The 26,955-nt window shown below is 43.3% G+C and overlaps 1 protein-coding gene across 1 annotated transcript in view; it reads right to left on the bottom strand.

Moving 5' to 3' along the window:
* The window catches only part of HMCN1 (hemicentin 1), a 201,198-nt gene that overhangs the window by 157,185 nt on the left and 17,058 nt on the right, over positions 1 to 26,955 (bottom strand). The window contains exons 2-4 of the mRNA XM_069862338.1: positions 11,902 to 11,972; positions 6,452 to 6,610; positions 5,887 to 6,009 (exon numbers count right to left, since the gene is read on the bottom strand). Of these exons, the coding sequence (XP_069718439.1) occupies positions 5,887 to 6,009; positions 6,452 to 6,610; positions 11,902 to 11,972 (353 nt within the window). The remainder of the gene's footprint in view (positions 1 to 5,886; positions 6,010 to 6,451; positions 6,611 to 11,901; positions 11,973 to 26,955) is intronic.

Below are 26,955 nucleotides of genomic sequence, written 5' to 3'. Positions count from 1 at the left end.
CAGCAGCTTTGTTGTTCTGCCAAAGTGTGACTTGATTCATATTGTTGAGGGGGAAGGACAAACGCAGAAATAATTTATAACACTTCTCCAGAGAATTTGCTCTTGCAACCTGCCCTGCTGTCAGGTCATTTCTTGGAATGTATACTGAAACCTGAAAAATCTATGGAGCATGGTCTCTATTCCCATTTGTTTACTCTGGGTCTCAAGAATATTTCTCAAACCGTCAAAGCAACAGGATTTGAAGTTAACTGCTTCACTGCTTAAGTACACGTATGTTCATACTTTCACCTAAAGAGACAAATACTCTAATAATGCTTTCAAATGCCCATCTAAAAACATGACTGAGACAGTGCATGTGAAAATTACACTCTGACAATAAATCATAAATTATACATATAACTACAGTTACACGTATAAACTTATCAGCCGTGTGTTTTTTATCAGTGTTGAACCTCAAGATTTTCAAAGTTAGGCAACACAGGAATCAATGCTCCCTGCTTTCAACTGCCTTTACAACATCCTTTTGCAGTTGCTTTCTGACAGTCCTTTTGTATGTGATCACAGTCTAGCTCTTCCAAAGAATCCAAGTTCCATATAAACAGGGAAGGGGGTCTTTCCCCTCCTTTGTTTGGCATTCATAGTAGAATGACTCTTCAGAGTAGAAGCACACTCTGTAAGGCAGCATTCAGCTGCCTCTGCCATGAAACCATTCCTTCTTTTTCTATGACGATGCAAGCTGCCTGTTTGGGACGGAGGGAGAAGAGAAGGCAACAAACACAGCTATGCAAAAAAACCTCACTTCTAAGCCGTAATTCTGAGCTTCTGACTTTGTCACATTCATGTTCATTCTTGTAAAGCAGAGGAGAGGCCTTTCCATTTTTAACAATGTAAAACAGTATTTGGAATAGCTTTGTGACACAGCATCAGCCCAATACATGCTTAGTTCATCCCTACTACAGACCTCTAACCCAAGCCAGAACTCCTAGGTTGCCACCCTCTATAAGGACTAAAAGCCAGGAGAAAAAGGATGCTTTTCCAGGAGGTTTTTTGAGAGACCTCTGGTCACAGAGAAACCTTCTTGAGTGTAAAGGACACTGGACTCAACTCCAGAGCCACATGAATTAACAGACCTTCTGTGCCTTTAAATTAAATTTAAATTAACAGACCTCCTGTGCCTTCCCCAAAAGGCTGACGCCTTTTACATCATTCCTTTTAACATGTTCTGCTACCACTCTAGTCCTACCCCTACGTTTAGTCCCTTTCCCAATCTCCTCTCATTCACGTCATTGTTTTTGTTCCCAGGCTTCTCACTCAAATTCAAATTTCATCTACTCTCATCCCTCTCTTGAGTCACTCAGTATCACCCTCTTTTTCCACCAAAGCCAACACCACGTCTCCAGTCTCTCAGTTATTCTCTGTTCTCCCCCCCATCCATGGTCTGTATATGGAACAGTGCATGGAACCACCATTTCCCCTTAATCAGTAAGAAAGCTGTATTATTAAGTAGCATAAGGAAAAATCTTCCCTTCTTACAGGAAGTTTAGAAAAAAAATCAAGTAAGCATCTCAATACTAAAAGAAGTTGAAAACTCCTACTCACTAGGTGAGTTCTTGTCAGCTCCCAGCTCCAGCCATCCCGATACATCCAACTCATCAGACATAATAATGACTCATTGTTACCACAAACAATTCAAATGGCCTGCAGGCATGATCTGAACTACCAACAACTAATCAGTCTCCACTGGTTTTAAGCTGTGCCAAATTCAAACACTGCTGGTCATCACTGTTCATCCCAAGATCAGTTCCGGCATTGGTACAAACCTCAGGGCATCAGAAACACTCACAGGAATTCCCTTACAGTAAAATTACAATGGGAATAAGTGAGTGTGGTGTAACGTAACTTCAGTTCAAGTCACAATTAGTATCTTCTGGAAAGAGAATAAAATTAGATATAGATATGAAAATAGAGAATGTCTTCTTAAAAGGAGAATTTAACCCATATTTGATGAGTATTCTCAATGTACTTTAATTTTGAGCAATTATTGCAAAATTAAGCCCTGAGCCTACAAAAGGAGCCACACAACCTCATCCTACAGAAACACCTTTCAAAAACAGGACTTAAATGCTTTGATAAATTTCACATAATAACCATTCCAAGATACTGCAGACGATGCTACCATTCTTTCGGAAGGAAAGATGCTCATTCTAGAACAGATTCAATAGGATAAATATCTCAGAAAGCAATTTGAAAAAGTTCAAACTGAAGACCACACAATTTGTAGTTAAGTACAGAAGCATTCACAAGTTGTTAATGGATGTAGAACCTCAAAACCAAAATTTGAACAGTAAATCTTTCCCTCTTAAGGGATTTGATCCCAAAATACTTTTCCTCCCTTAGAATCCTGGAACAAAATAATTAGTCAAATTTTACCAAATATGAAAAAAACTCATGGCCTCTTACCATTAGAAACCTGTTATGGTTTTTGAGTACAGTTACCTCTGGAGATGCTGGTACACCTGATATCCCAAATCAATGATAAAACTAGAAGAATTTTAGATAATAAAAACAAGACTTGTGCTTTGGACATTAAGAATATTCTCATTAATCAAATACAAAAAAACATGGGAAATTTGTCACCAAGTGATCTTCCTCACGCTGTTAGAGGAGCTTCGTTCAGCAAATAGGTGGAGATAACATATCTTTCAGCTTTGCCGGACTGAACCCAACACAACTTTAGAACTATAGAACCACAGACTAGTTTGGGTTGGAAGGGACTTTAAAGCCCATCCAATTCCAACCCCCCTGTGATGGGCAGGGACATCTCACACGAGATCAGGCTGCCCAAGCCCCCATCCAACTTCATTGATCAACAGCCATTCTAACCAAGTTAACTGTAGTATTTGAGAGCATAACGTCTTTTTCAGAAGCGAAAAAAGGCAATAAGTTTTCCCTGTCTTCTCGATAACACAAGCATTGTATAAGTATCAAGTATTGTTTTGTTGTGTTTCCCTGTAGCTCGCTCCTAGCATTGCTTCATTCTGCACTTCATGCACAAAGGGCAAGGATGAGAGAAACGATCTGAAACTTTATACGCTAAAAATAGCTTTGTTTGGGTTTTCTCGGGGTAGAACAATCAGAAATGTTTTAACAAAACAAGACATTGGTTTGGCAGAGTATCCAGTGACTTTGCAGCTCTTTCCTAATCTACAGTTCCACATTAGCCGAGCTGTCCCTAGGCCCAAAACAGTGAATATGTTTTAGCATTTATAAACTTCATTCTTCACACATCATTGACTACTCAGATAAAAAGGAAGGCACATTTTATTTGTGTTGAATTCGGCCTGAGGCATATACCATAAACAGCTGATGTAGATTACTACTGCATGTCCTGTTACCCATCCATTGGCGGATGCGCTCCTTGAAAACAGGCTTTCTGATCCAGACCTGAAATCTGCAGGGAAGGGTTTTATTTGAGATTATGGCATCTTAGTAAATTTATTTTCACAGTCCCTTCACCCACACACAGCTTTCTGCAAGGTCAATGATCACTAAAGCAATGTAAGAGGTTTCTGGGTTTGGTTTTAATGCAGATTGTTCAGCAGTCATTGCAGAAAACTTCCAGAAGTGATTCGGAGGGGTTTTTTTTACCTAGGTGAACTCTTACAGCCTATGGCCACAGAAAGGAGATGCAATTATATAAAGAGGTGAACACTACCCTCCCTCTAAAAAGTGCTGCAACAACAGCACCCACGGATGTTCTTACTTGGTGCCATCAGCCTCTAGCTTGTGTGTGGCCCAGAGGCTGTCTGGCCTGTAGATAAGAAACCTGTTATTTGCTCAGAGGAAATGCTGAGATGAAGCAGGAAGGAGGTGAAAGTGGCTACTGAAACACCCCTGCTTAAACCTTATTCAAAATTCAAAGACAGACTGAACACTCAAGCAGAAGCTGTGGTTCTTGGAAATAAGAAAGTGCCAAGAAGTTCAGAAAGCAAGAGGCAGGCAGCTGACAAAACAGGGCACACCAGCTCTACTTAAGAACACGGTGCTGCCTAGTACCTACAAGCTGGTTTTCCTGCTCATTTTTACCTCCCAAAAGCAGAAGAAAACAAAAACTAAACAATCAAACAAAAAACATTATCCCAAAACTTGAGCCCAGGCAAAGAGCATTCCCCGTCAGCAGCTTTGTGATCCCCTTCTGTGTAATGGGATGTCATGGAGTCTCACAGAGAGGAGTTTTACCCTTCATAGACACCTAACAGCAAAGTGCAGCTCAGAAACTGCACAGTCCCAACAGTTCACTTTTCTTCTGACTTTACCTATTTAACTTCTGGAGGATAAATCCTCTGGGAAGTCCTTCCTTTTAGAGACACAGGATCACGGAACAGTTTGGGTTGGAAGAGACCTCAAAGCCCAGACAGTCTCACACCCCTGCCACGGGCAGGGACACCTCCCACTGGATCAGGTTGATCGAAGCTTCATCCAACCTGGCCTTGAACACCTCCAGGGATGGGGCACACAACTTCCCTGTGCAACCTGTGCCAGTGCCTCACCACCCATACAGGAAAATATTTCCCCCCAAGATCTCATCTTAATCTCCCCTCTTTCAGCTTAAAACCATTCACCCTCATCCCATCCCTCCACTTCCTGACCAAGAGCCCCTCCCCAACTTTCCTGGAGCTCCTTTCAGTGCTGGCAGCTGCTCTAGGGTCTCCTTGGAGCCTTCTCCAGGCTGAACAACCCAAATTCTCTCAGCCTGTCCTTTGATGGGAGGTGCTCCAGCCCCCAGATCATCTCCGTGGCCTCTTCCACACTCACTCCAATAGATCCATGTCCATCCTTTGCAGAGGACTCCAGAACCAAACACAGGGCTGCCGGTAAGGTCTCACCAGAGTGGAATGGAGGGGTAGAATCTCCTCCCTTGCCCTACTGGTCCCACTGCTTTGGATGCAGCCCAGGATACAGCTGGCTTTCAGGGCTGCAGGCACGCATTACACCTGGACCGCCTTCACATCATTGTCAATACCTTACAAACAGCCCCAATAAGAACTTCAATTTTTCTAGGCAACAGCAGCAGAAACCTGCAATATCTCTCCAATATTTGCCATCATCATATAGAAAGGAATTGCCCTAACAAAGAAAGAAGGAGGTACAAATCAAAGTAAATTTTTAATGAAAATCCTCATCCAGTCTTGCCAATACCAGAAAGTCAAAGGAAAATGTTTACAGCATTTATAAACGATTCCAGCTCCCCAGATAACTAACACAGGGTTTCATCTCTCTCAAAATTACTTTCCCGTGCACTACTGAAACTTCATTTCTCTCTCAGACTCACTGGAGTTCTCAAAGAAAAGGGTCATTCAAGGCTGCGGGACAGCAATCATACTTACCAGTGGGTATCAGAACAATAACTTCCACTACAAAGCGACCACAGTTTCTTTGTGAACAACAGAAACCTGCTAGCTCACACCTATTGTCCACAACGTGAGGAAGGGTTTTGTCCAGTCTTATTAACAACTATTTGCTTGCTAACAAAATGCCCATTTGCACCTGATGCTGCACTCATTCAGAGTAGTAAAGCCACTGGGCTACTCAGAGCATGTATCTGCTCTCCTGGAAGCTTTTTGGCACAGGCAGAGGGCAGTTGGTGAGGTTTTGTTTAGATACAGCCCTTCACACTTCCCTAATGTAAACAGAAGTCCTGGAATTGCATCCTGGTACAGCAGATAGAAAAAGGAAGGGAAAGGTGGAAGAGAGATCACGTACAAACAGGAGAATACTTAGAGATTCCCCTTATTCTCCCTAGCCCACGATCAGCTCATTTAAAGATTCAGAGTATAAGCCCTTGCCTTGGTTTCTGTACGCATTGCAGAATTTGAGTAAAGTTACCTCATTAACTTGTTTTTTGTCCAAGTGAAAAACTTGACCAGAACTTGTTGAGGCAATTTCTTCATAGACCTTGTAGCCAATATGATCCCTGTCATCACAGTCTCCAGTCAGCACAAATACAACCTGTATTTAAAAAAACAAACAAAGGGCGTGAAAGGTACCAATATTTCACTCGCTACTGATGGAAAACACAATGAAGAAGAAAAGGAATAAGAACCACTTTTGAAAAAATACTCATCTATCAGCACTTGGTCTTCAGAGAATATTTTATATCAGAACAATATAAAGACATCCACGTAAGCTCTAAACTGACCAAGAATAAATATACCAGTAGAAAATTCAAGTAGCACTATTTATTTAATTCACAACATTAAAAGGAATATTTCTTTCAGTTTTTTCTTAACTAGACCAGTTAATTCTCTAAATAGTTCCCTAGAAAGGTAGTATTACAGTCTCTCCTGTAATAAGATTTCAAGGCATGTCACATGAGACTTTTACTCTTCAATACTGAGAAAACAGGGCATTAAAAGCATCAACCAGCTCTGAATGTAAATTCCCTCTGTACCTGTGATTGTTTCTGTTGAATGAGCTGAAGTACTTCATGGGCAAGTCTATAATCCTTGGATCGAGCATCAGTAAATACATAGATGAAAGAACCAGGAAGAGAAATTTCCAGAGCAATCTTTATTGCCCCAATGCTCATCTCCGGACAGTCTCCACCACCCTATTCACAATTAGAGAAGAAAACAAAGCATTATTCTAAGAAAAAAGAATATATCAGATAAGTTACTTCTTTTGGGACATTCAAGACAAACACTTTCTCAGCTTCTGACATTTTCTTCACTGTTTTATTGTACTTATGTTTTCCACAGAGTGCTCTCACAGACTCGCTCACAAACAACAACTGCAACAACTTCTTAGGGAAAATAAAGTGAAAGGAAGGGTTGTGGTGAGCCCTGAAAATGGTTGGTGTCGTGGTCACCCTTATCTCTCCTGGTAGTACAAGGTTTTGTTCAGCTCCAGCTCTCACAGCAGCTCCGTATCCTACATTCACACGCTGTCTTGCTGGCTGACAATTTAATTGCATCGCTAGAGTACCACAGCTGTAGGAGGTCATGGTCACAGGCTCAGATGGGAAGTGATCTCAGCTCAGTGGTGCTGAGCTCCAGCAGGACCTTTGGATACCAGAGCAGCAAGAACCTGATGACCTAGACCTGACGCCGAGGGCAGCCGGTGCAGGGAGCTCTGCGGAGGAGACACAGGTGATGTGCTCTCAGGAACCAGACTGAGCTGGAGATGCTGCAGACCAGGTTTTAACACAATGCTTCCGAGCACAACTTTATATGAAAGGATCCGTTTCTCTTCCCTAATCAAGAATTATACGAATACACTGTTCAAATAAAAGCTCACTTCAACCTCCATAAAAATTAACTTGCAAACTGCAGAAAGACCTCCTTTAAGAGCTGAAAGCCAACTGTAAAACCTGCCCCTGTCATCAGCAGGTCTCCATACTTCCAAAATTAAATAGAAAAGTTAATTATCTCTACAGCCTTCGCACACGTGTATACAAAGCTCCACGTGCTGGGAAGGAAGAATTAAAAAAATAATGTGTTGTTGTGTCTATATTTAATTCTTGAGACAATATCAGAAATTATGTACTGAGGTTAACCACTCACACAGACACACAAAGAGAAAAATCCTCGTGTTTCCAGCCCCGAGTCCCTCAGAATTTCACCCGTTCCCAGTGAAACGTTCATGTTAGTAACAATTCTTAATTTACCACTATCTTTAATGCCATTTCAAAGCAAGAGTATCAATAAACTTCTCATCTATGTTAAAAACCAGGTACTTCACCACTGTTCTTTTTACAAGTCAGTCTTTTCTAAATCTGGGAAAAGCAAGTAGTTGACTCCAGACTGCCTGAAATTCAGGACATAATTCTCCAAAAACATTTTTGACACACATCAGAACTTAATCTTGGCAATTCTTATAGAATCCTATGGGACAAATACGTATATTCAAGCTGTTTCTTCCCTGCTACTGCAAAGCGAGTATCATTCAGCAGAAGACTCTTCCATGTAAAGCTTTAATTTGTAGGTAATCATGATAACAGCTAACTTCTACAGACATCTGCTTGGAATGAGGAAACCTCTAATCCCACTTCAAGTCCTCTAGATCATTGTCTCAAGCAATGTTCTGGTACGGCAGCACCAATTTTCTGCACACAACAGGTAAAGCACTGCTGTGCTAAATAGTTACTCTGACAAATGGAAATTCTTATTCTTGTAACATAGGAGAGGGGCATTCTCCAAGAGCAGTGAAGCAGAACTACATAATGGAAAAATGTTAGCTTTATTTAAAAAAAAAAAAAAATAACATTTTCCTTAAATATTTCCTGCCTTTCTCTCTCAATTCCAATTAAATAGGGTTACAATTACCTCCTGAAGTGTTCTGGAAAGACAGAGGCAAGTAATGCCCAGCAAGTCTGACTTTCCATTCACTTGGGACAGGCACACAGGAATCTAGGTTGTTAGCTCAGCTCAGCTATTCACATTTCTTATATCTAAATTTAATATCTAAATAACTGTTTAGTTAAATGACATTGTATTCACTTAAACAGAGCCATTTAGCATCCGATTTTAAAAGTTACTCTTACAGAATATTAATTTCATTAACTTGTCATTTTTACACCAAGAAATACTCAAATAAGATCTTTTCATAACTGTTGATATAAATGCATCCCCATCGGTGTCACAGGGCCACATAACATAGCTTAGTTTAATGTGAATGCAATTTAAAAGACTTTCGTATAGACAATGTTTAAGTATCTTGCTTATGCAAGATAAGTATCCACTGCGAAAACTGTATTTAATACAACAATACACCAAAAAACTGGTTACCACTTAAAAAAGAGATGCTAAGGAGTTGCTGTTGCCCAAGTTATTGCCATGCTGTGCCAACTAATGTTTCACAGCCAATTACACATGAAACACAGGAAAAACGGGATCAACTGATGAGGAGTCGAGGAATCTTCCTTCATCACTTTGCATGAAAAAGGAACAGGGCCCAGTTTCTTTGGTGAAGCCTGGGCAGACTAATTTCTACCTGGTGTCAAATGCCTATATCTAACGCCACATACAGACCCACCAACTGTTCTCTGACCAGATGAACGTTGCTGGAAAACAAGAGCCAGGCTTGTCCCCATGTCCTGTGATGCTGTGAAAAGCCAAACTCAATAATTAATGCCAATTTGATTATTAACCAGGTATTCCTTTAACAAACAGAGCCCAGCTACACATGGGGCTACCCACCTATTGTGTCCAACTATTGAGACTGGATATATGACTTTTATATCGGTTAAATATATATATTCATACAGTTTCTGGGAAACATTAGTTAAACATATATATCCATATAGATCCCCCAAAACAGGTTATATGTCCATTGTTTTTCCAGGAACTTATTATCATAGCTTATCACCCACTCTTGTATGCACATCACAGTTTCTTTGTGCCTTCAGAACCCTCTGCTGGTCTTGATCTTCTCTCTTTCTTCACTGTGTCCTCTTGGTGAGCTCAGGTCTGTCCTTTGTTCCTGCTGCAGGACTGTCCTTTCAATACTCGCTTTGTTCCTTGTTTCAACTAGTAAACAAGCTAAACTCCTGTTAAAATCAGTCTTCCTAACTCTAGGCTGGCCAAGATTTGATTCTTATTATTGCTTAAGCCAATTCATTCCCTTAACATAATGATTTACTCCTTCCTTCACCTGGCAGCCCAGCTTTTGCAGTATTTTCAGAGAGCACTTTTTAATCTAATGTGTTTTATACACAAGATTCCTCAAAATAATTTACCTTCCCCTTAACTTTAGCTCAGTTCATTACTGGGAATATTTGCTCTACACCCTTTTTCAAAATTAACCTACCTTGAAATTTCCCCTAGCTCCACAATACTGATTCTGGCATCTTTCAATTGTCTTTCTAGGAAAAAGTCATAACACACACGTAACAAGTGCTCACATTTTCTGGGAGAACTACTGCAAGATGTCCTACCAGTCCTGTTCCAATCACTTTTTAAACTCATATTTTTGCTCTTCACCAGTATAATGAATAAATGGAAGTGAGTGGAAGTCTTAATTTGGCTGAGTGAGCACATCTGGACAGCAAGTACAAAACATGCAATCAATCAGGATAACAAAGAAATCTGAAATTCATTAGACAGCAACTTTTCACCAGTTTGCTTGTAAACAAAGAGGTTTGAATTCCCAGAAGCTTCATCTAAATCATATACCTTTCAGAAACAGTTGCAATCCTTCTCCAAGATAGTTATTGAGACAAAAAAAAAAAAAAAAAAAAAGACTGGCAGAACTTATTAAGGTTAAGATTTCCTTGTGAAGGAGAAGAGCATAATGGCTGGCATTTTCTGCCTCCTTGAAAATTTACTATTGTTTTCTCTGAATTTCAGTCTTTCTGCCAACTTCTAAACTACTTGCCCTTCCCCAGCTAGCACTAGTGGCTTGCAAGCAGCCTTTTATTGAAGGGAAGACAACACGTCCTAAAAGTTCTAAAAGGCTGTTCTTTAGGACAAGAGAGTCCGTCTGGCACTACCGAGTCCAGCAAGGTTCTCCGCTGGTAGAAAGCATTTTGCTTGACTAAAAGACAAGACAACAGACGGTATTTGAAGACTGGAATTCCATACAATACTTCTCTTTCCTTCCATCACCCCAACCAGATGTCAATAGTAGTTCCTTCTCACCCCGAGAATCTCCACCAAGGCAGAAACACTGGCGTGCCAGCTCAAAAACTGCCCCTTGCCTCCTCAGCAGCCCTGCAGAAGGGATTCACTGAGTCTTTGTAGGGCAAGAGTACGAAACCTTCATAAGGCAAGGCTACCCAAGTCAACCTGGTGCTTTTGAATCATAGAATTACCAGGTTGGAAGAGACCCCCACCAGATCATCAAGTCCAACCATTCCTATCAAACACTAAACCATGTCCCTCAGCACCTCCTCCACTTGTCCCTTAAACACCTTCAGGGAAGGTGACTCAACCACCTCCCTGGGCAGCCTCTGCCAGTGCCCAGTGACCCTTTCTGTAAAGAATTTTTTCCTAATGTTCAGCCTAAACCTCCCCTGGTGGAGCTTGAGGCCATTCCCTCTCATCCTGTCCCCTGTCACTTGGGAGAAGAGCCCAGCTCCCTCCTCTCCACAACCTCCTTTCAGGTAGTTGGAGAGAGCAGTGAGGTCTCCCCTCAGTCTCCTCCAGGCTAAACACCCCCAGCTCTCTCAGCCATTCCTCATAAGGCCTGTTCTCCAGCCCCTTCACCAGCATTGTTGCTCTTCTCTGGACTCGCTCCAGAGCCTTAACGTCCTTCTTGTGGTGAGGGGCCCAGAACTGAACACAGGATTCGAGGAGCGGTCTCACCAGGGCCGAGTACAGAGGGAGAACAACCTCCCTGGACCTGCTGGTCACACCGTTTTTGATACAAGCCAAGATGCCATTGGCCTTCTTGGCCACCTGGCCCACTGCTAGCTTATGTTCAGTCGGCTGTCAACCAACACGAGGTGCTAAGTGACACACAGCAGTAAAGGCATTACTAAGTGTACTTACTGAGTCTTGAAGTCTTTTTGTACCTAAATTAGTTAATTAAAGCTAAGGAAGGCTTTTCACCAGGAAATAAGTTCTAGAACAGAGTAAAACAGTTCATGAAAGTGTCTGGGAACAAGTGGCAGGACTAATTAGAATGCAAAACAAACATTAGCATTACTTAACTATTCTTTTTTGTGTTTTTGAACTGAGTCTCCATACAATGATGTAAACTAAGACAAAGTAATCAACCATAATCATAAATTAAGATGGCCAGAGAACAGGAATACAACAGTTTGTGCAGGTAAAATGACAGAGCCAGATGACCTCCATCCTGGTGAAGCACTGTAGCAGAAACTTCAACATGAGAAGAAAGATTAGAGGGAGGAAACAGGGCTTTTGCTAGAACCACATAGAGAACCAGCAAGTTACTCACCTGAACATAAAGTTCCCTGAGTTCAAACTGAAACTTCTTGGGGTCTGTGGTTATTGTCACTGGACCAATTTCTAGGGTGAAAAAAAATTGGAAAGTGTGAGGAAAACATGAATTTATCAAAAGATGACTTCAATGGAAGAGTTAACTGTTCCACATCCATAAAAATCTGGGAGTAAGAAACAAACTACAAGCATTTAACAGAAAGGAAAAATTGAGAACGACATACCCAGCACTGAAATCTATGATTCCAAATCTAGTAACTCTAATACCCCAGTATTACCTTCTAAGTGTCAGATATTTATAGGCACACAAGGCATTCCGTGCCGTGTTTCTTTCACAGTTACTTTTGGCTTACTCAAATGCTCTTAGCAATCAGAAGGGACTTCATTCATGGCATTTACCATGTCTTTGCATACTCAGAAAAAGCAGGACATCAAATTGAAGTCACCTGGGCTGTGGCCTGAGCTGTGCATTCACCAAGCTCAGAAACGTGGGTCAGGGCGCTAACCCAGAAATAAATAAATAAATGAAATCAGACACAAAACAGAAAAAAAGTGAATACATTTCTGATTAGCTAAGTGCCCCAAAGCACTCAAAGAACTAAAGGGGACACAGCTAACACAGCCAGGGTGAAAGGAAAGCATGGAACCACAGTGGTGCCAATTTAACACAGCTGCAGCTTACAGGGAAGTGCTGCCTCAGCAGACCCTACAGCACTTTCCAAGCTCTGTAAAAGTTAATATGTACTTATCTGCCATATATTCTAGACATTTTTCTTTTTTAAACAGTCTGAAGTTTTATTTCACTGGAGTTTCAACCACAGCCGCCACTAAAGTCTCCCAGAATCAGACAGATGTTGGGCTTGGGGGTCTCTACTTGTGCTAAGCGTAGGTTTTAATTTGTTTGAAACTCACCCAAGAGATCACACAAACCCTTTCCAAGAGTATTAAACTGTCTTAATTTGGGGGGATTTTTGATGGCTGTGATTTGAACCATTTACCTGTGGATGTTATTTACTAAAAGGCAACACTACCATGGAGAGCCACTAGCAGGACTCACCATTGCTTCACTCACTCCATTCTCACTCCACACTCCCGCTCCTAGCCCTCCACCTGGTACCATCTTCCTTCTGGTAGTCTTTAAACCACATGCCTGTAATAAAGCTCTCTCATAACTGTTTTGCCTCAGATCTGCCATCGTTCTCAAGTACATAATAGAACACGGTCTGTACAAAGAGTAAAACCACCAGCTCCATTATTTCCTCGGCTAGGGGCTGGTATTTTTCAGTTCTAGAGCAGTAAATGCTTTGGAATGCCTTTCTCTCCCTATAAAAGATCTGAAAAGCAACATTACCTCATCTAAGCTAAACCAGCACATCCAGTTTATATCAGAAGAGCATTTTCCTTGTTTCCCTGCTGGCTCCAGCGGCACCAGAGAGCCAAGGGCAGCACGGAACCATGCCAGGGCTCTGGCTGCCCTCTGCAGTGAGCTCTGCAAAGAGCCAACCTGGGAAATGGAGCAGCTGAGAGAGCTGGGGTTGTTTAGCCTGGAAAAAGGAGGCTGAGGGGAGACCTCATTGCTCTCTATGACTACCTGAAAGGAGGTTGTGGTGAGGAGGGAGCTGGCCTCTTCGCCCAGGTGACAGGGGACAGAATGAGATGGAATGGCTTCAAGCTCCACCAGGTGAGATTCAGACTGGGTATCAGAAAGAAATTTTTCACAGAAGGGGTCACTGGGCACTGGCAGAAGCTGTCCAGGGAGGTGGTGGAGTCACCGTCCCTGGAGGTATTTAAAATATGGGTAGACAAGGTGCTCAGGGACATGGGAATGGTTGGACTTGTTGATCCAAGGGGTCTTTTCCAACTTGGTGATACTATGATTAGACATTAGAACAAGAGTATGGCCCCGCCAGCACCACATGGAGCATCAACTGCTGTAAGGGTAGAGGTGAGAACTTCACAGGAAGCGTACAGAGTGCAGATCTTCCCAGACAACTCTGCAACCATGACCAGAGTTCCTGAGGTCAAGCAAGATCTCAGAAAATAGTAGGAGATCACTGCTACAAATGATGTGAATGATCCTCAAAGGGACAAGCAGTAGCAGCGTGAATGACACCAGCACTCCCAGTGCAAGGCAGCAATCATGTCTCTCCACATTAGCTCCTGTCTGAGGGACATCAGGAATGCTTCCAGTTGTAAGCAATGATACTGGGATTTCGTGTAAGCCTACAGCTACAACCATTTTGCCATCACTGAAGAAATCATTATGGATACAGAGGGCATCCGGAAAGGTAATAACCATCCAACTCTGGGCTAGCATCGCTTCCCCCATCCACACGGCCTGATCTTCTCACAGTTGTATGTGGGTTATTCAGTGTTCTTCATCAACACTTACAAGCCCGTTATTCCAGGTCTAAATGGTGATGTGACTGACTCACCATCTGAATGCTCACCAGCTTGTACCAAAATACCCAGCGTCTGCTGCCTCTCACACGCTGCCATGGCACAGGTGTCTGTAGCCTGCTTCCTAAAAACCTGAAGCAGCCTTCACCAAGTTCACTTTCTTTTCTCTTCATTTTACTACACTGAAAGCACAACTCAAGCAAGACCATTTCATTGGTGCACATAGGCCTTCAAAGCATTCAAAATAGATAAAAGTGAGAAGAAAATATTACCAGAAGCGCTCGAAATTTACTTGCCAGCTAGGCCCATTTCCAAAAAGGTCTTCAGGAAAGAAGGGCAAGTCCCCCCAGAAAGTACCACAGGAAGTTCATACAAGGTGTTCAAGACCAGGTTGGACGGGGCTTGGAGCAACCTGGTCCAGTGGGAGGTGTCCCTGCCCATGGCAGGGGTGGAACTGGCTGGGCTTTGAAGTCCCTTCCAACCCACACTATTCTGTGATGACAATAAAACAGAGCACCAATGACAGCGGCTAGGAAATTGTTTCTACCAAATTTGCCCCAGAAAGGAAGCATCACCTCCTTCACAAATAAGCAGAGAAGTCCCTGGTAACCTGAGAAAGTGCCTGTTCTGACAGGCTCTGATTATTTTCCATGACTTTCTGCCACATCTCAAATGGCTGCATGTTTACACACAAGCTGAACAGCAAGCACATGGGGAAAACCACAAATTACCCAAGGACACACAATGACACATAATTACTGCTGAGAGTGATCGCACATTTGGCACTCCCTTAATCCAGACCACGCAAGACATCTGCATGAAATATCTGCTTTGGAAAGCCAATTGTTTTAGGAGAATCAAGCAGAGGAACATGAGAGCCATCTACCTTCTTCTCATCAACTTGGAACACTGAATTTGTTTGTTCTGGAAGAAAAAACTAGCTTTAATTGATTCCTGGTAGCCAAAGGAATTTCGGCAGAGATTCTAGGTCCTGTGGAGCACTCACCCACAGAATTCCTTCTTCCAACTCAGAACAAGGGCATCTCCTCGATTCAAAACTACACGCAGAACGAAAACATGGAATAAAACGACCCATGGTCTGATGTCAATCATGCAGATTTTCCCCAGGGCTGCACCTCTGTGATGGAGTGAAGCACAGCCCTCTGTGGCCGAGAACGGAACAGATCAAAGCATAGTTAGTTATTTCCTCATTAAGAGCTCAAGAAATACAGCATTTCCCACTCTACAGCACAAAAAACATCCACATGGCAATTATTTCCCAAATCCTTTTTAATTTATAGAATGGACTGACAAGCTTAGCACAAGGCAGCTGAAAAATAAAGACCTGCACTTGGTAAAAGACGCATGATTTTTAAATGCAGACCTTGAAAAATCATAGAATAACCAGGTTGGAAGAGACCCACTGGATCATCGAGTCCAACCATTCCTATCAAACACTAAACCATGCCCCTCAGCACCTCAAATGTGAAATGAAATGTGTAATGTGTACCACGAAAATGCTTATAACCCCATGAGAGCACCTCTCCAAAACTGCAGAGTATATACGGTCACTACGCCTTCCTCGCAAAGCTGCATTTACAATGCAATTGCTGTTCCTCTCACTGGTGGTTAAGTGTCATACGACAAGTGAAATCATATGAATAAAAACATACATTGGTCAAAGCATATTACGGAGTTATTTGTATCTTCAGGCTGTCAAATAGATGTCTTATTTTCACACACACTACGGAGATTCTGATTTACTAGGACCATTAAAAATACACGTATGGCAAAGGGCCAGGGTGGAGGGAAAAAGGACAGATTTTGGATGCTGTGATTTGGCATCGGGTCAGTGGAAGCAGCCTAGCATCTGCATCTAATGTGTGTCAAGACTCACCTCCTGGCATGTACGTACTATAAGGGGTGAAAATCAAACCTCCCACCCCCAGCATGGTTCTGTACATCCATCTCATGAATGACACCACCCATCTCATGAGTTATGCAGTTCCTATCTTGCCTTTCCATCCAAGCGCTGCTTCCTCCCTACAGCAATTCAGACAGGTTTTGCGATCAGAAGACTAATGTAGGTTTCATACATATAAACACAGCCCTATCCGCCTGTATTTTATTGATGTATATATATATTTATATAAACATTAAATTTGTGGGTCAGATCTTCCAGCCAGCCTTGTTTCACAAGCACGGTCTCAGGAACAAGTACCACTGCCAAAAAGAGATGATAAAGCACACGGAATGACCAGCAAAGATGCCTAAGCCAGGACTGCTGCCAAAAGAAATCAGTGTATGATTATTCTTAAGAGCTGTTTACTACTAGCCTTGAGCTTTACATGATTTAATGCTCTCTCCTTGAGCTTCCTTCCCAATATCCAATTTATTTTAAAGTGCTGCTTATAATTCTTCTGAAGGCCTTTAGGAGTCGTGACTTGCCAAAGATTAAGAAAGCAGGAATGACGACAGAGCTGCTCTTCACCATCCTCCAGCCAGCTCCTCTCCTAAGGGCACAGAAGTAGAAATCTTTGATTTCCTAACAGCAAACTGGAGCATACACATCAGGACTTTGTCCTGCTACAAGTCCCTCAGGAGCTGCCATCAGAAAGGCTTCATAGCACACTCTTCTCCTTCCCAAAACCATCATTAAATAAAATACTCCTCATTGCCTTCGCTCAAAGGTACAGTGAATATGTTTATTCCTCAAACAGCGGACAAATGTTTGTACATAGAATCATAAGAATGTTTTAACATGAGTGTAATCAAAATGCTGCTCCATTTTTAACTGAGTAAAACACACTACAGCAAACTACCAGACCTGAGCAGCTCACTGAAAATAGAAACTGGGTAGCACCAACCACCACCTAGAAAAATCCCAAACTTGACACCATCTGCTTCATCCTCTGACCTGAAAGACACCCTCAGCTGGCACAAAAGACAAGGAGTGCTGTGTGAATAAACACCTTGCCAGCTTTCTGCAGGAACACAAGCTGCAGTGGAGCAGCTGCTGACAATCACAAGTGCCCCAAGATAACACACACTGCCCTAGCGAGAGGCTCCCAATGGACCCAGGAGCACCGGAACACACCAAGATGCTTACCATCAAGATGTTTACCACCAGAACATGTATTAAGTTATTTAAAGTTTCTTCCCAAATGATATTCCCTCAGGACTCAGTTGCTTTTAGCCTTCGTACTCTCACCTGGGTACAATTAAATTTTTAAAGAGCCCAAGAACTGTAGTGAACAACTTTTACCAGATTCTTAACCAGACAGGAAAAAGCCAAACCAGCCCAGCCAGCTCACATGGTTCCCTCATGCAGGCATGAAATAGGTTTTTCAGCCGCGTGACTTATGACTACTAAGTTTAATATGCAAACTTCAACTCAAGAAGACAACTGCCTGGAAAGAGTCCGACTGCACACAGTGTTTCCCTTTAGTTGGCTACTCAAATGAAAAACCAGACAGTCCAGGCAAATGGCAAAGCGCTCTCAGGATGGGGATCACTACTCCAGCCTCATGGATGGCACTGGCCATCGCCCATGTACATCAAATTGTTCACCAGTCACCCCAGGGCAGCATAGTGTAGTTACACTGTATTGTTATTTCCCATTGGTTTACCATCTATGAGCCTGTGTCTCTTTCTTATGAAAGGAAAATAAGAACAGCTGAAGGAAAAAAAAAAGTTATTCCATATATTAATGTTGCTTGGAAGTAAAATGCTAGCTTGGAGACCTGTAGTGGATAAAATCTAATATCTTTTGTCTACTGCAACCAGTGCTAAGTTTAACTTATGGTCCTCAAGTACAAATTGCCTAAAAGTTATCAGCCAAATACAATAATCAGTAACAAAAATCAGGTGCTGATTTACCCAGCCAAGCACACAGTTAATTCTGCCTTCTAAAAACTACAGTTATACATGACACGATGGACAGGGTAACCTCTTCTACCCAGAGGGCAGTGAAATAAATCCAAGTCTGCTACAGAATCTCATTGAAATGGGTGACACACAAACCTTAGAGCTTCTCAGGCCCGTGGCACAGCTGGCACTACATCCCACTCACCATGGAACCACCAGCTGAAAACCTACTCCCTCCAGCTACAGGTCAAATACAAAAATACAGGTCGATGTTTGTTCCAAGAAAGCAATTCCCTTGAACATCCCCCTCTGGTTCAGGAGGTTTTCTTTATTGCTGCTGCAGAAAGAGGAGCCAAAGGGACCAGAAAACTTGACTCCATGTGGTTAACATTTAATTAACGCCAGTGGCCATTGAACATCCCAGATGTAAGAGGACTGACACCAAGCAAGCTGGTTTTAACTCTTTCTGGGGACAAACAACCCTACAGCAGCCTGGCACCTGCAGGAGACCCACTTCCCTCCTCACTCCCGTGGCTCTGTTAGCAGCCCCAGAGGTCTGTTGTCATCAGGGGCCAGCAGCCATCACCGCTGAAACGGCTTTGGCCACCTCCAGCCAGCTCTCAGGGATGATTATTTTGTGAAACCTCACCTGCAGTATTTTGTCCAGTTCTGGAATCCTGAGCATAAGGAGATGGAGCTGTTGGAACAGGTCCAGAGGAGGCTACAAAAATCCAAGGGCTGGAGCACCTCCCACATGAGGACAGGCTGAGAGAGTTGGGGTTGTTCAGCCTGGAGAAGAGAAGGCTCCAAGGAGACCTTAGAGCGACCTTACTGTACCTGAAGGGGCTGCAAGAAAGCTGGGGAAGGACTGTTTACAAAGGCTTAGAGTGATAGGACGAGGGGCAATGGGGATAAACTGGAGAGGGGCAGGTTTAGACTAGACATTAGGAGGAATTTCTTCACTGTGTCAGTGGTGAGGCCCTGGCCCAGGTTGCCCAGGGAAGCTGTGGCTGCCCCATCCCTGGAGGTGTCCAAGGCCAGGTTGGATAGGGCTTGGGCAGCCTGAGCCACTGGGAGGTGTCCCTGCCCATGACAGGGGAGTGGAACTGGATGGGCTTTAAGGTCCCTTCCAATCCAAGCGATTCTACAATTCTATGATTACCTAAAACACAAACACACATCCATAGAGAGCAACTTGGCTGATGATCCCCAATAGACACCAAAAGCCATGGAGATGCTACAAGTCTCTTACCATAAGACTGTCCATGCAGCAAGCCCTGAACCACCCTGGCGACCCAAGTATGGGACAGAACTGCTGCCTGTCGCTTCCCCATCCCTTCTGCACCCAGGGGATCCAGGGTTATGCCTAGCAGCCCCTACTGCTGCTTTTCTTTTCTAAGAGACAAAGCAGCAGCACACATAAAGGGAAAAGAATGTATTTGTTGATGCTGTGCAGCATACAAGCTTTGATTGGTGTGCTCCCCTCGGCCCTGAGTACAGAACACGCAGCTGATAAGGATGACACCCACAGCTTCCTTACTGCAGGGGATGGAAGCAGCAACCAGTTCCCGCAGCTGGCCCGCACGCTCAGCTCCCTCCCAACAGCTGAGAAGGCCATCAGCTCACTTTCTGGTTTTGTTTATTTCCCCTTGTTAACAACAATCCAAAGGGAGTAAAATCCAGTTCACAGTGCTTTTTAAATTCTTTCTGCAGACTGAACTGAGTTCAGTCCAGGTCTATTTCTGTCTGCTTTCTCGGTCTGTATACTTTGGCAATAATCCTTCAACACTTGTAAGAGTGCTGGAGAGAGAACTTCCACTCAAGAACAGGGCAGGAACGAGTGTAACTACAAGTTCTATGGTGCTGCTTTGTGATTAATAACCTTAACACGTTGAAGTCAAATCAAACACTATTTAAAACTCAATTTTTAATTCAAAATTTATACATGGTATGGCATTACAAAATGAACTTCCTTACCGCAACATCTAGGAATGATTCATTTTGAGCTGCTGCCCACACTGCTGCTGGCTGGGAACAGCCGAGCTCCACCGTTGGGAGCCTCCTGGCACTGCCGGGTACCACAAGCTCATCATGATGCTCCTCTTGCTTCACTGAGCCCTGGTTCCCACCGTGTCCCCACATGGATCTCACCATAAGAAGGGTCTGTAGGCCAACTGGCAAAAACCCCACAGCTTTTTATTTTTCCAGAATAGATGAATCCAATTACAAAGACTAATTAAAAGCTTCTGCTGCTTGGAAGATTATATTCACAGATTACTTCCTTCAAAGGGACTTGGAAGCTCCTTGGAGAAGGCCATCTTACTCAAGCCAAGTCAGCTTTCTGGTCATGAGACATCATCAAAACTGAAAAAACAACTGCTCTTTCCTGCTGAAACGGCAGCCACATCGCTTTCATGAAGGATATGGAATTACTGCTGCTCTCAGCACTCGCATCTACATAAAAACAGATCGCGTAAGCAAATAAAGTTACCAGCAGCAACCTGAGCATCCTGAGAGCAGGACAACCTAGCACTGCTCAGCCTCTGATGACAATAAATCCTGGATGATACCCTCGCATCACAGAGCACATAGTGGCAGCCCAAGTCAGGAGCAGTATTTACCTGTGTAATTACCACCCAGTTATTAATAACCCAAGAGTCAATGTCTTCTTAAAGGAGCCATTCTTCTAACAAGCTTTATGGAGATGACAGCACTAACCTATTGGTGCTTAAAACTGAGAGACTGTGGAAACAAGGACTCCCCAGAACAAGTTGTCCTACAAGTCCTGCACTGTTCTTCTAACACCTTCGCATAGTAAAACATTTTTACAAAAAACATAGTTGGGATGTGGTGCGTCATATTTAAATGGGTCTGTCAGGGTTTCTTTGACAAGAGGGAGTTAACTGACCCACAACAAAATGCAATAGTGCAACTATCAGATACAAAGCTCACACACAGCACAGCAGGTTTTAGGGTTTTTTCCTCTGTGGGAGAAGAGAAAATAATAAAGACTGACCTAGAATTCCTTCAAATGCCAGGCACAACCCTTGAAAAGTTAGTTTTGTGCTGAAGATTATCAGTGGACCACATCATTAGTTGATTAGCCCTAAACAAAGAGGAAAGATGCTAACAAGACCCTAGCCATAGACCTACACATATGTAATTACAACACAAATAAGTAATCCTCCACTTTCATACCAAGTGACCGGTGTCACAAAAGACCACAAAGAAGTAAGAAGAAATCTCTTTCAGAAAAACCTAGGAGACGAAAACCAAGCTTCTATGAGATGGCATCTTGTATGTGTGCATGTGCATACAAGATACGTGCATGAACATCATTGCGATACTGTAACATACTTTATGTGTCCAGTTGCCATCCTTTGAGAATGGAGATTCCCAAGCATAACAGGAATCCAAGAGCAGCTGCTGAGAAAAAAAGTTATGGCACAGTACAAACCTCCAAGTATTCTGCATACAAGCTTCCTTGGTGCCAAAAATTCTTTGTATTATTAATACACCTGCTTTCTTTTTAAGCCCATGAGAGTTTTTATTGATTTCAGTTGGAACAGTCCTCTGCGAGTATTACACTATACAATGACATGCCAAAGGATTACCAGCATAAAACCATTAGAAACCCAAATTGTTTCCTTTTAACCATTACATCCGTAAATTCAAATCCCCACACATCATCCAAAACAAACACCCACTTCACAAAACAGAAGATTGAATTGTACAGCAGGTAAAGTGGTCTGTATACACCAATTATCCACTCTGACAATATCCAGTTGTGAACACCACGCCCAGGGCTCTAATGATGGTTAAACATTGCCTCAAATACTACTGTGGAAGAAGAAGTGTCAATCTGTTCAGTAAAAGCTCTATGTAAAGATGTTAGAAGGTCAGCTCCTGGTACACCAGGCTAAAGTGAACTTTTTGGTCCTTTTAAAAATCTATTATTAACAATGAAAATGGAGATATTAAAAGAAGAAATAGAAAATAAGCTATTTAACAGGCATTCTTCTTATTCCAGGTGAAGCTGTTAGATAGGTTGGACTCAATCATCTTCTAACATCCATTCCAACCTGGGCTGCTGTAGGATTCATTGCACAAGAAAGCGATGGGGAAAAACTGCAGAAGCCACGACTGCAAAACTGCTTTTTCTGACAGCCAGTCTGAGCAGAAGAGGAACCTGAAACATTTTCATTTTATTTGTTAAAAAACGTGGTTTGGATTGAAACATCAATTTAAAAAGACACGGCAAGTTTTTCATGGCCAGATATGCCTCTCAAAACCTTCATCAGAGTCCTGTTGACTTTGGGAACTGGCGAGTCAGCTGGACGCAGCTCTCTTCCAGCCCTTAACTACTGCCTGTGTCATCTGCAATTGTGTGATTTCCAGAAGGCACCAAGAAAAACATTTTTAAGTGGCAGAAATCATCCAGTAAGGGATAAACTTGTGCAGAATTCCAGGGAATCATGCCCGAGAAACTCGAAAGGCCATCTCAGCCCCAAGGAGAGGGGAAAGGACGCACACAGACAGCTACTAGAATAGCTTGGTGGTGACAGTGGTCTCATGTGTCTCCTTCCTTTCTGTAGTTCAAATCAGTGAAAAAGCCTCTCAGTGGGGCTTCTGGTTCTTCCCAGCTCTCACTAGGAGGACCGGCAACATCACCAGCTCCAACTCACACACCACAGTCCCCCTGTGGGTCTACTTGCTGGGAACTACGTAACAGCCACACAGGAAGGAATAAAATAGTCTTCTTCCCTCCCTGTAGCATTACATGTTCATCATCCTTTGAATCTGGAGAAGAACCAAAAAAAGAGAACTTGCCCCTTCAGTAGTCATGGAATTTCTTCACCATGAGGGTGGGGAGGCCCTGGCCCAGGTTGCCCAGGGAAGCTGTGGCTGCCCCATCCCTGGAGGGGTTCAAGGCCAGGTTGGATGGGCCTTGGGCAGCCTGATCCAGTGGGAGGTGTCCCTGCCCATGGCAGGGGGTGGAACTGGATGGGCTTTAAGGTCCTTTCCAACCCGAACCATTCTATGATTCTATTAATTGATCCCCAAGAATCTTTGTTAAATAAAGCCTCTTGCTGCCAATAATTTGGCAAATCTGGCACACAAACAATCCCCCAATCCATAGCTAAGCATTGTTTCTGCTGACAGTCATTTGGTGGACAAAACTGCAATTTCAGACAGCCAGCAAAACACTTCATAATACAACAATATAATTTTAAAAATCAACTGAGAAAAGAATAGAAGAGAACCAAAGCTCGAAGACAGTCGGTTCACTCATCCCGAGAACACTGATGTCAGCTTGCTTCTCCATCTGGGAAATGGAACCTCTGAGGTTTCACCCCCACCAGCTCAGCCATGAGTGAATGCACATGGAGCTGAAGGCAGCAGCTAGTGAGCCAGCTCAGTGGGAGTTAGCTCTACCCAGGAACCCACATCCTAAACCTTCATCAGTCACTGTTTTCCTCACCCTTGAGATCATACCTAGAATCTCTCAGGCATGAGAAGTGTTTCAAAGAGACGATGCTGCCTTACTAAGCTGAAGGACATTGCTGTTGTCTCCACAGAACAAGAATTTCCCAAGTTGTACAGAGGAGAGCTGAACAGACTATCGTTATCAACTCCACTGCAAAAAAAAAAAAAAAAAAAAAAAAAAAACAGACTTCCAGCTTTACCAGTTACCCCTTCCCACCCTCAGAGCAAAGGAGCCTTTGCAATCCACCAGCAGTACCACAGCACAGCACCTTGAGCCCCAGTGCAAGCTTCTCTCCACCAGAGGAGGTGGCCGCCCCTGCAGAATGAACCCCAAGCTAAGCCAGCAGAGGGGTTTTAGAAGAAGCTCATGTCAAGGCCACAATGCAGAGCTCCCCAACAGAACACAGACCGAGCTCAGTGATGGGGCCCTGCCACCTGCACTAGTGCCGAGGATCCACCCCTGAGTCCCGGAGTGGCATTTGTTCCCTCTCTGCTGGCAGCTCATTCCCAAACACACTACCTTTCTGCCAACTATTCCACCCAAGCGATAATTCTAGGCAGCTCATTACAGCAGGATTCACAGGAGCTTAACCAGGCAGCTACTAATCCACCCAGCTTTATCCGTGCTTATCTACGCGCCTCGTTCAGCGCAATTTGCCGTGGTTTGCAGCGTCGGCACGAGCAGAATCCCACTCTGTGCAGATTTCTATCGCCCCTTTGCAAGGGCTCATTGCCCTGGCACTGACCACGGGAACCATGACATTACAGATCCAGATGTGCCGTGGGATGCCTGAACAGAATAGGAGGTTAACAGCAACAGGAAAGCTGCTTAGTGGCTTTGGAAGAAGAGAAAGGAAAATCACAAGAATATTATGCAGGTTTGAGTGTTCAGTAGTTTTTAGGAAGCTGTGAGAGAGAGGAAAACATGAAGTATTATCTAGGTACTATAAAATTCCACTGAGTTCACTAGTGTAAAAAAGGTAAGCATGCTCCAAACTAATTCAGAAAGCAGCTGTGAGGAGCAAGGAAGGCAAAAAGATAAGACCATGAACTTTTTTTACCCTAAACAACACAGACTTTCATTTCGTATGAGGATAACCTGAATCAGCTAAACAGGAATCCATTCATTACACAAAAACCTTGTTTTCCCTTTGCAGATCTTTCAAAAGCTGTTCAAAATCATGTTACAGTTCATGCTTAGACAGACGCTAGATCACACTAACTTATTTACCCTGAGGCCTGTATTTCCCAACTTCACCTTCTGTTTGGAAGAGTGCAACAAGACTGAGATGCACTCAGTTGACTATTGGAAAAACATGGAACTCGAATGGAAAAATAATCACTAAAGTTGCTCTTAAAGAATTATTAATTTTTTTTTTTAAAAAGAGAACATTTACCACAACTATCATTTTCAATAGATTGTTCAGCCAATTTCTACAACACAGAGCGCAAAGTTTTTTCCTTTGGAGAATCTGGATCTGTGGCCCTGAAGCAATCAAGCTCCAAAAATAAATAGTACAACCTGATTCATATTGTTTGTGTCTTTCATTCAAAAGCATATTTTCTTTCAGACCCAATGCAGACCATGAAGAACACTGAACCTGCAGGTGCTTCTGAATACATTCTAGCTTTTAAGTGGTGAGCACACCCCTCTTCAACCAACTCTCAGGTGCTGAAGCTGACAGCTGAGCACATTAATGGAAAACATGCCACCCATGAATGTGGTAAGCGTGTTTTTAGAGCAGTCTAAGAGTTTAGTCACTCAAAGTTACCATTTAGTAGAAATAAGGAAGCTCACAGGCTGAAGGCAGCTCTCAATCGATGATGTTTTCAGCTGCCCTACTATCAGTTTCACACCCATTTACACTAAAAGAGTGGGGTAGGGGCACAGTTCGGTGTTTGTTTCACATGTTCCACGGGCTGCTCACCTCTCCTTCGTTAGGCTAACAATACATCTAGTCTTCTAAGGTCATTAAGGCTTAAGGCATTCAGTCACCAAACACCAGCAGAAGCACAGATGTTACTGCAGAAATGCCCACCCCTAAGCAGCTCACACCAGTGTCCCGTCAGAGGTGGCAAGTGACTGCTCCACAGCCTCTTCAGGACAAAGCCGAGAGGCTTGGCACATAATGTGGAAGAATTCTTAAAATTATGAGAGCTGGGCAACATTCCAGTAGCATTAGGAAATAAAGCACATCCAAAACTCTACACCATTAAACACAAAAAGAATAATTCTCATAAGTTGTATGAATTAATATCTTCAGTGGCCCAAATTGTCACACAACACTCGTCATTCATGCCTCTTTAACAGAGAGGAGCACTAGTTGTACATCTCTGGAACAGGATATACTCTTCTGGATGAAGCTTGTCGTGAAGTAGATTGATCTTGCCCTTAGAGACTGGATTCTGTCTTTGTTCCAGTGTGGGCTGCCTGGGGCTCCTGTTGCAAGACCTCTCTGGCACACCCTCAAGTACAAATCTCATGCCTGATGTCCTTCAAGGGCAACAAGACCTTGGAGCCCAGTCATCCAGTGACTCAACACTTGATGTTCAACTGCCTGTCTCCACCTACATCCTTTCCCAGGCACACTTTTCCAACAAAAGGCCTGCTAGCAAGCCCTGGTTTGCCAGTCATGCTGTAAAGGCAACACTGTAGCCATAAAGCAAGGCCCTAGAAAAGGAACATCTTAACCCCAGATGCTGTTCAAGGGCATAAGCAGTTCAGGTCTGAAGAAAACATACTTTCAAGTATCAACCCTTCCACAGGACTTCTAAACCCCATGCAAGCCTCAGGCCAGCAAGAGAAAACAGAATAGCTTCTTTCCCATAAAGCACAGTCTCTTTAGAAAGTGGCCTCTGCCAATCCCTTTCTGGCTTTTGAACATCTTCAAGAACTTTCTTGATTCCAGCCATGAGGCTTCCCCACCCAACTGCCTGAGCAAGCGGAGCCGTTGTCCAGCTCCCAGCAGTCTCTCGTGAGAAGCAACACAAGTATGCAAACTGCTGTGCCGCAGCAACTCAGAGCTTCTTAGAGTAGACAGAAGGAGGAATTTCTTCACGATGAGAGCAGTGAGGCCCTGGCCCAGGTTGGCCATGGAAGCTGTGGCTGCCACATCCCTGGAGGTGTTCAAGGCCAGGCTGGATGGGCCTTAGGCAGCCTGATCCAGTGGGAGGGTCCCTGCCCATGGCAGGGGTGGAACTGGATGGGCTTTAAGGTCCCTTCCAACCCAAACTATTCTATGATTCTATAATTTGTCTTATTTCTTGCACCCAAAAAAGAAGGCTCACAACCACAAAA

Source organism: Phaenicophaeus curvirostris, chromosome 8, assembly GCF_032191515.1.
Source record: "Phaenicophaeus curvirostris isolate KB17595 chromosome 8, BPBGC_Pcur_1.0, whole genome shotgun sequence".
NCBI classification, from domain to species: Eukaryota; Metazoa; Chordata; class Aves; order Cuculiformes; family Cuculidae; genus Phaenicophaeus; species Phaenicophaeus curvirostris.
Note: the sequence above shows the minus strand (reverse complement) of the source record. Positions and strands in the feature narration are given on the sequence as shown.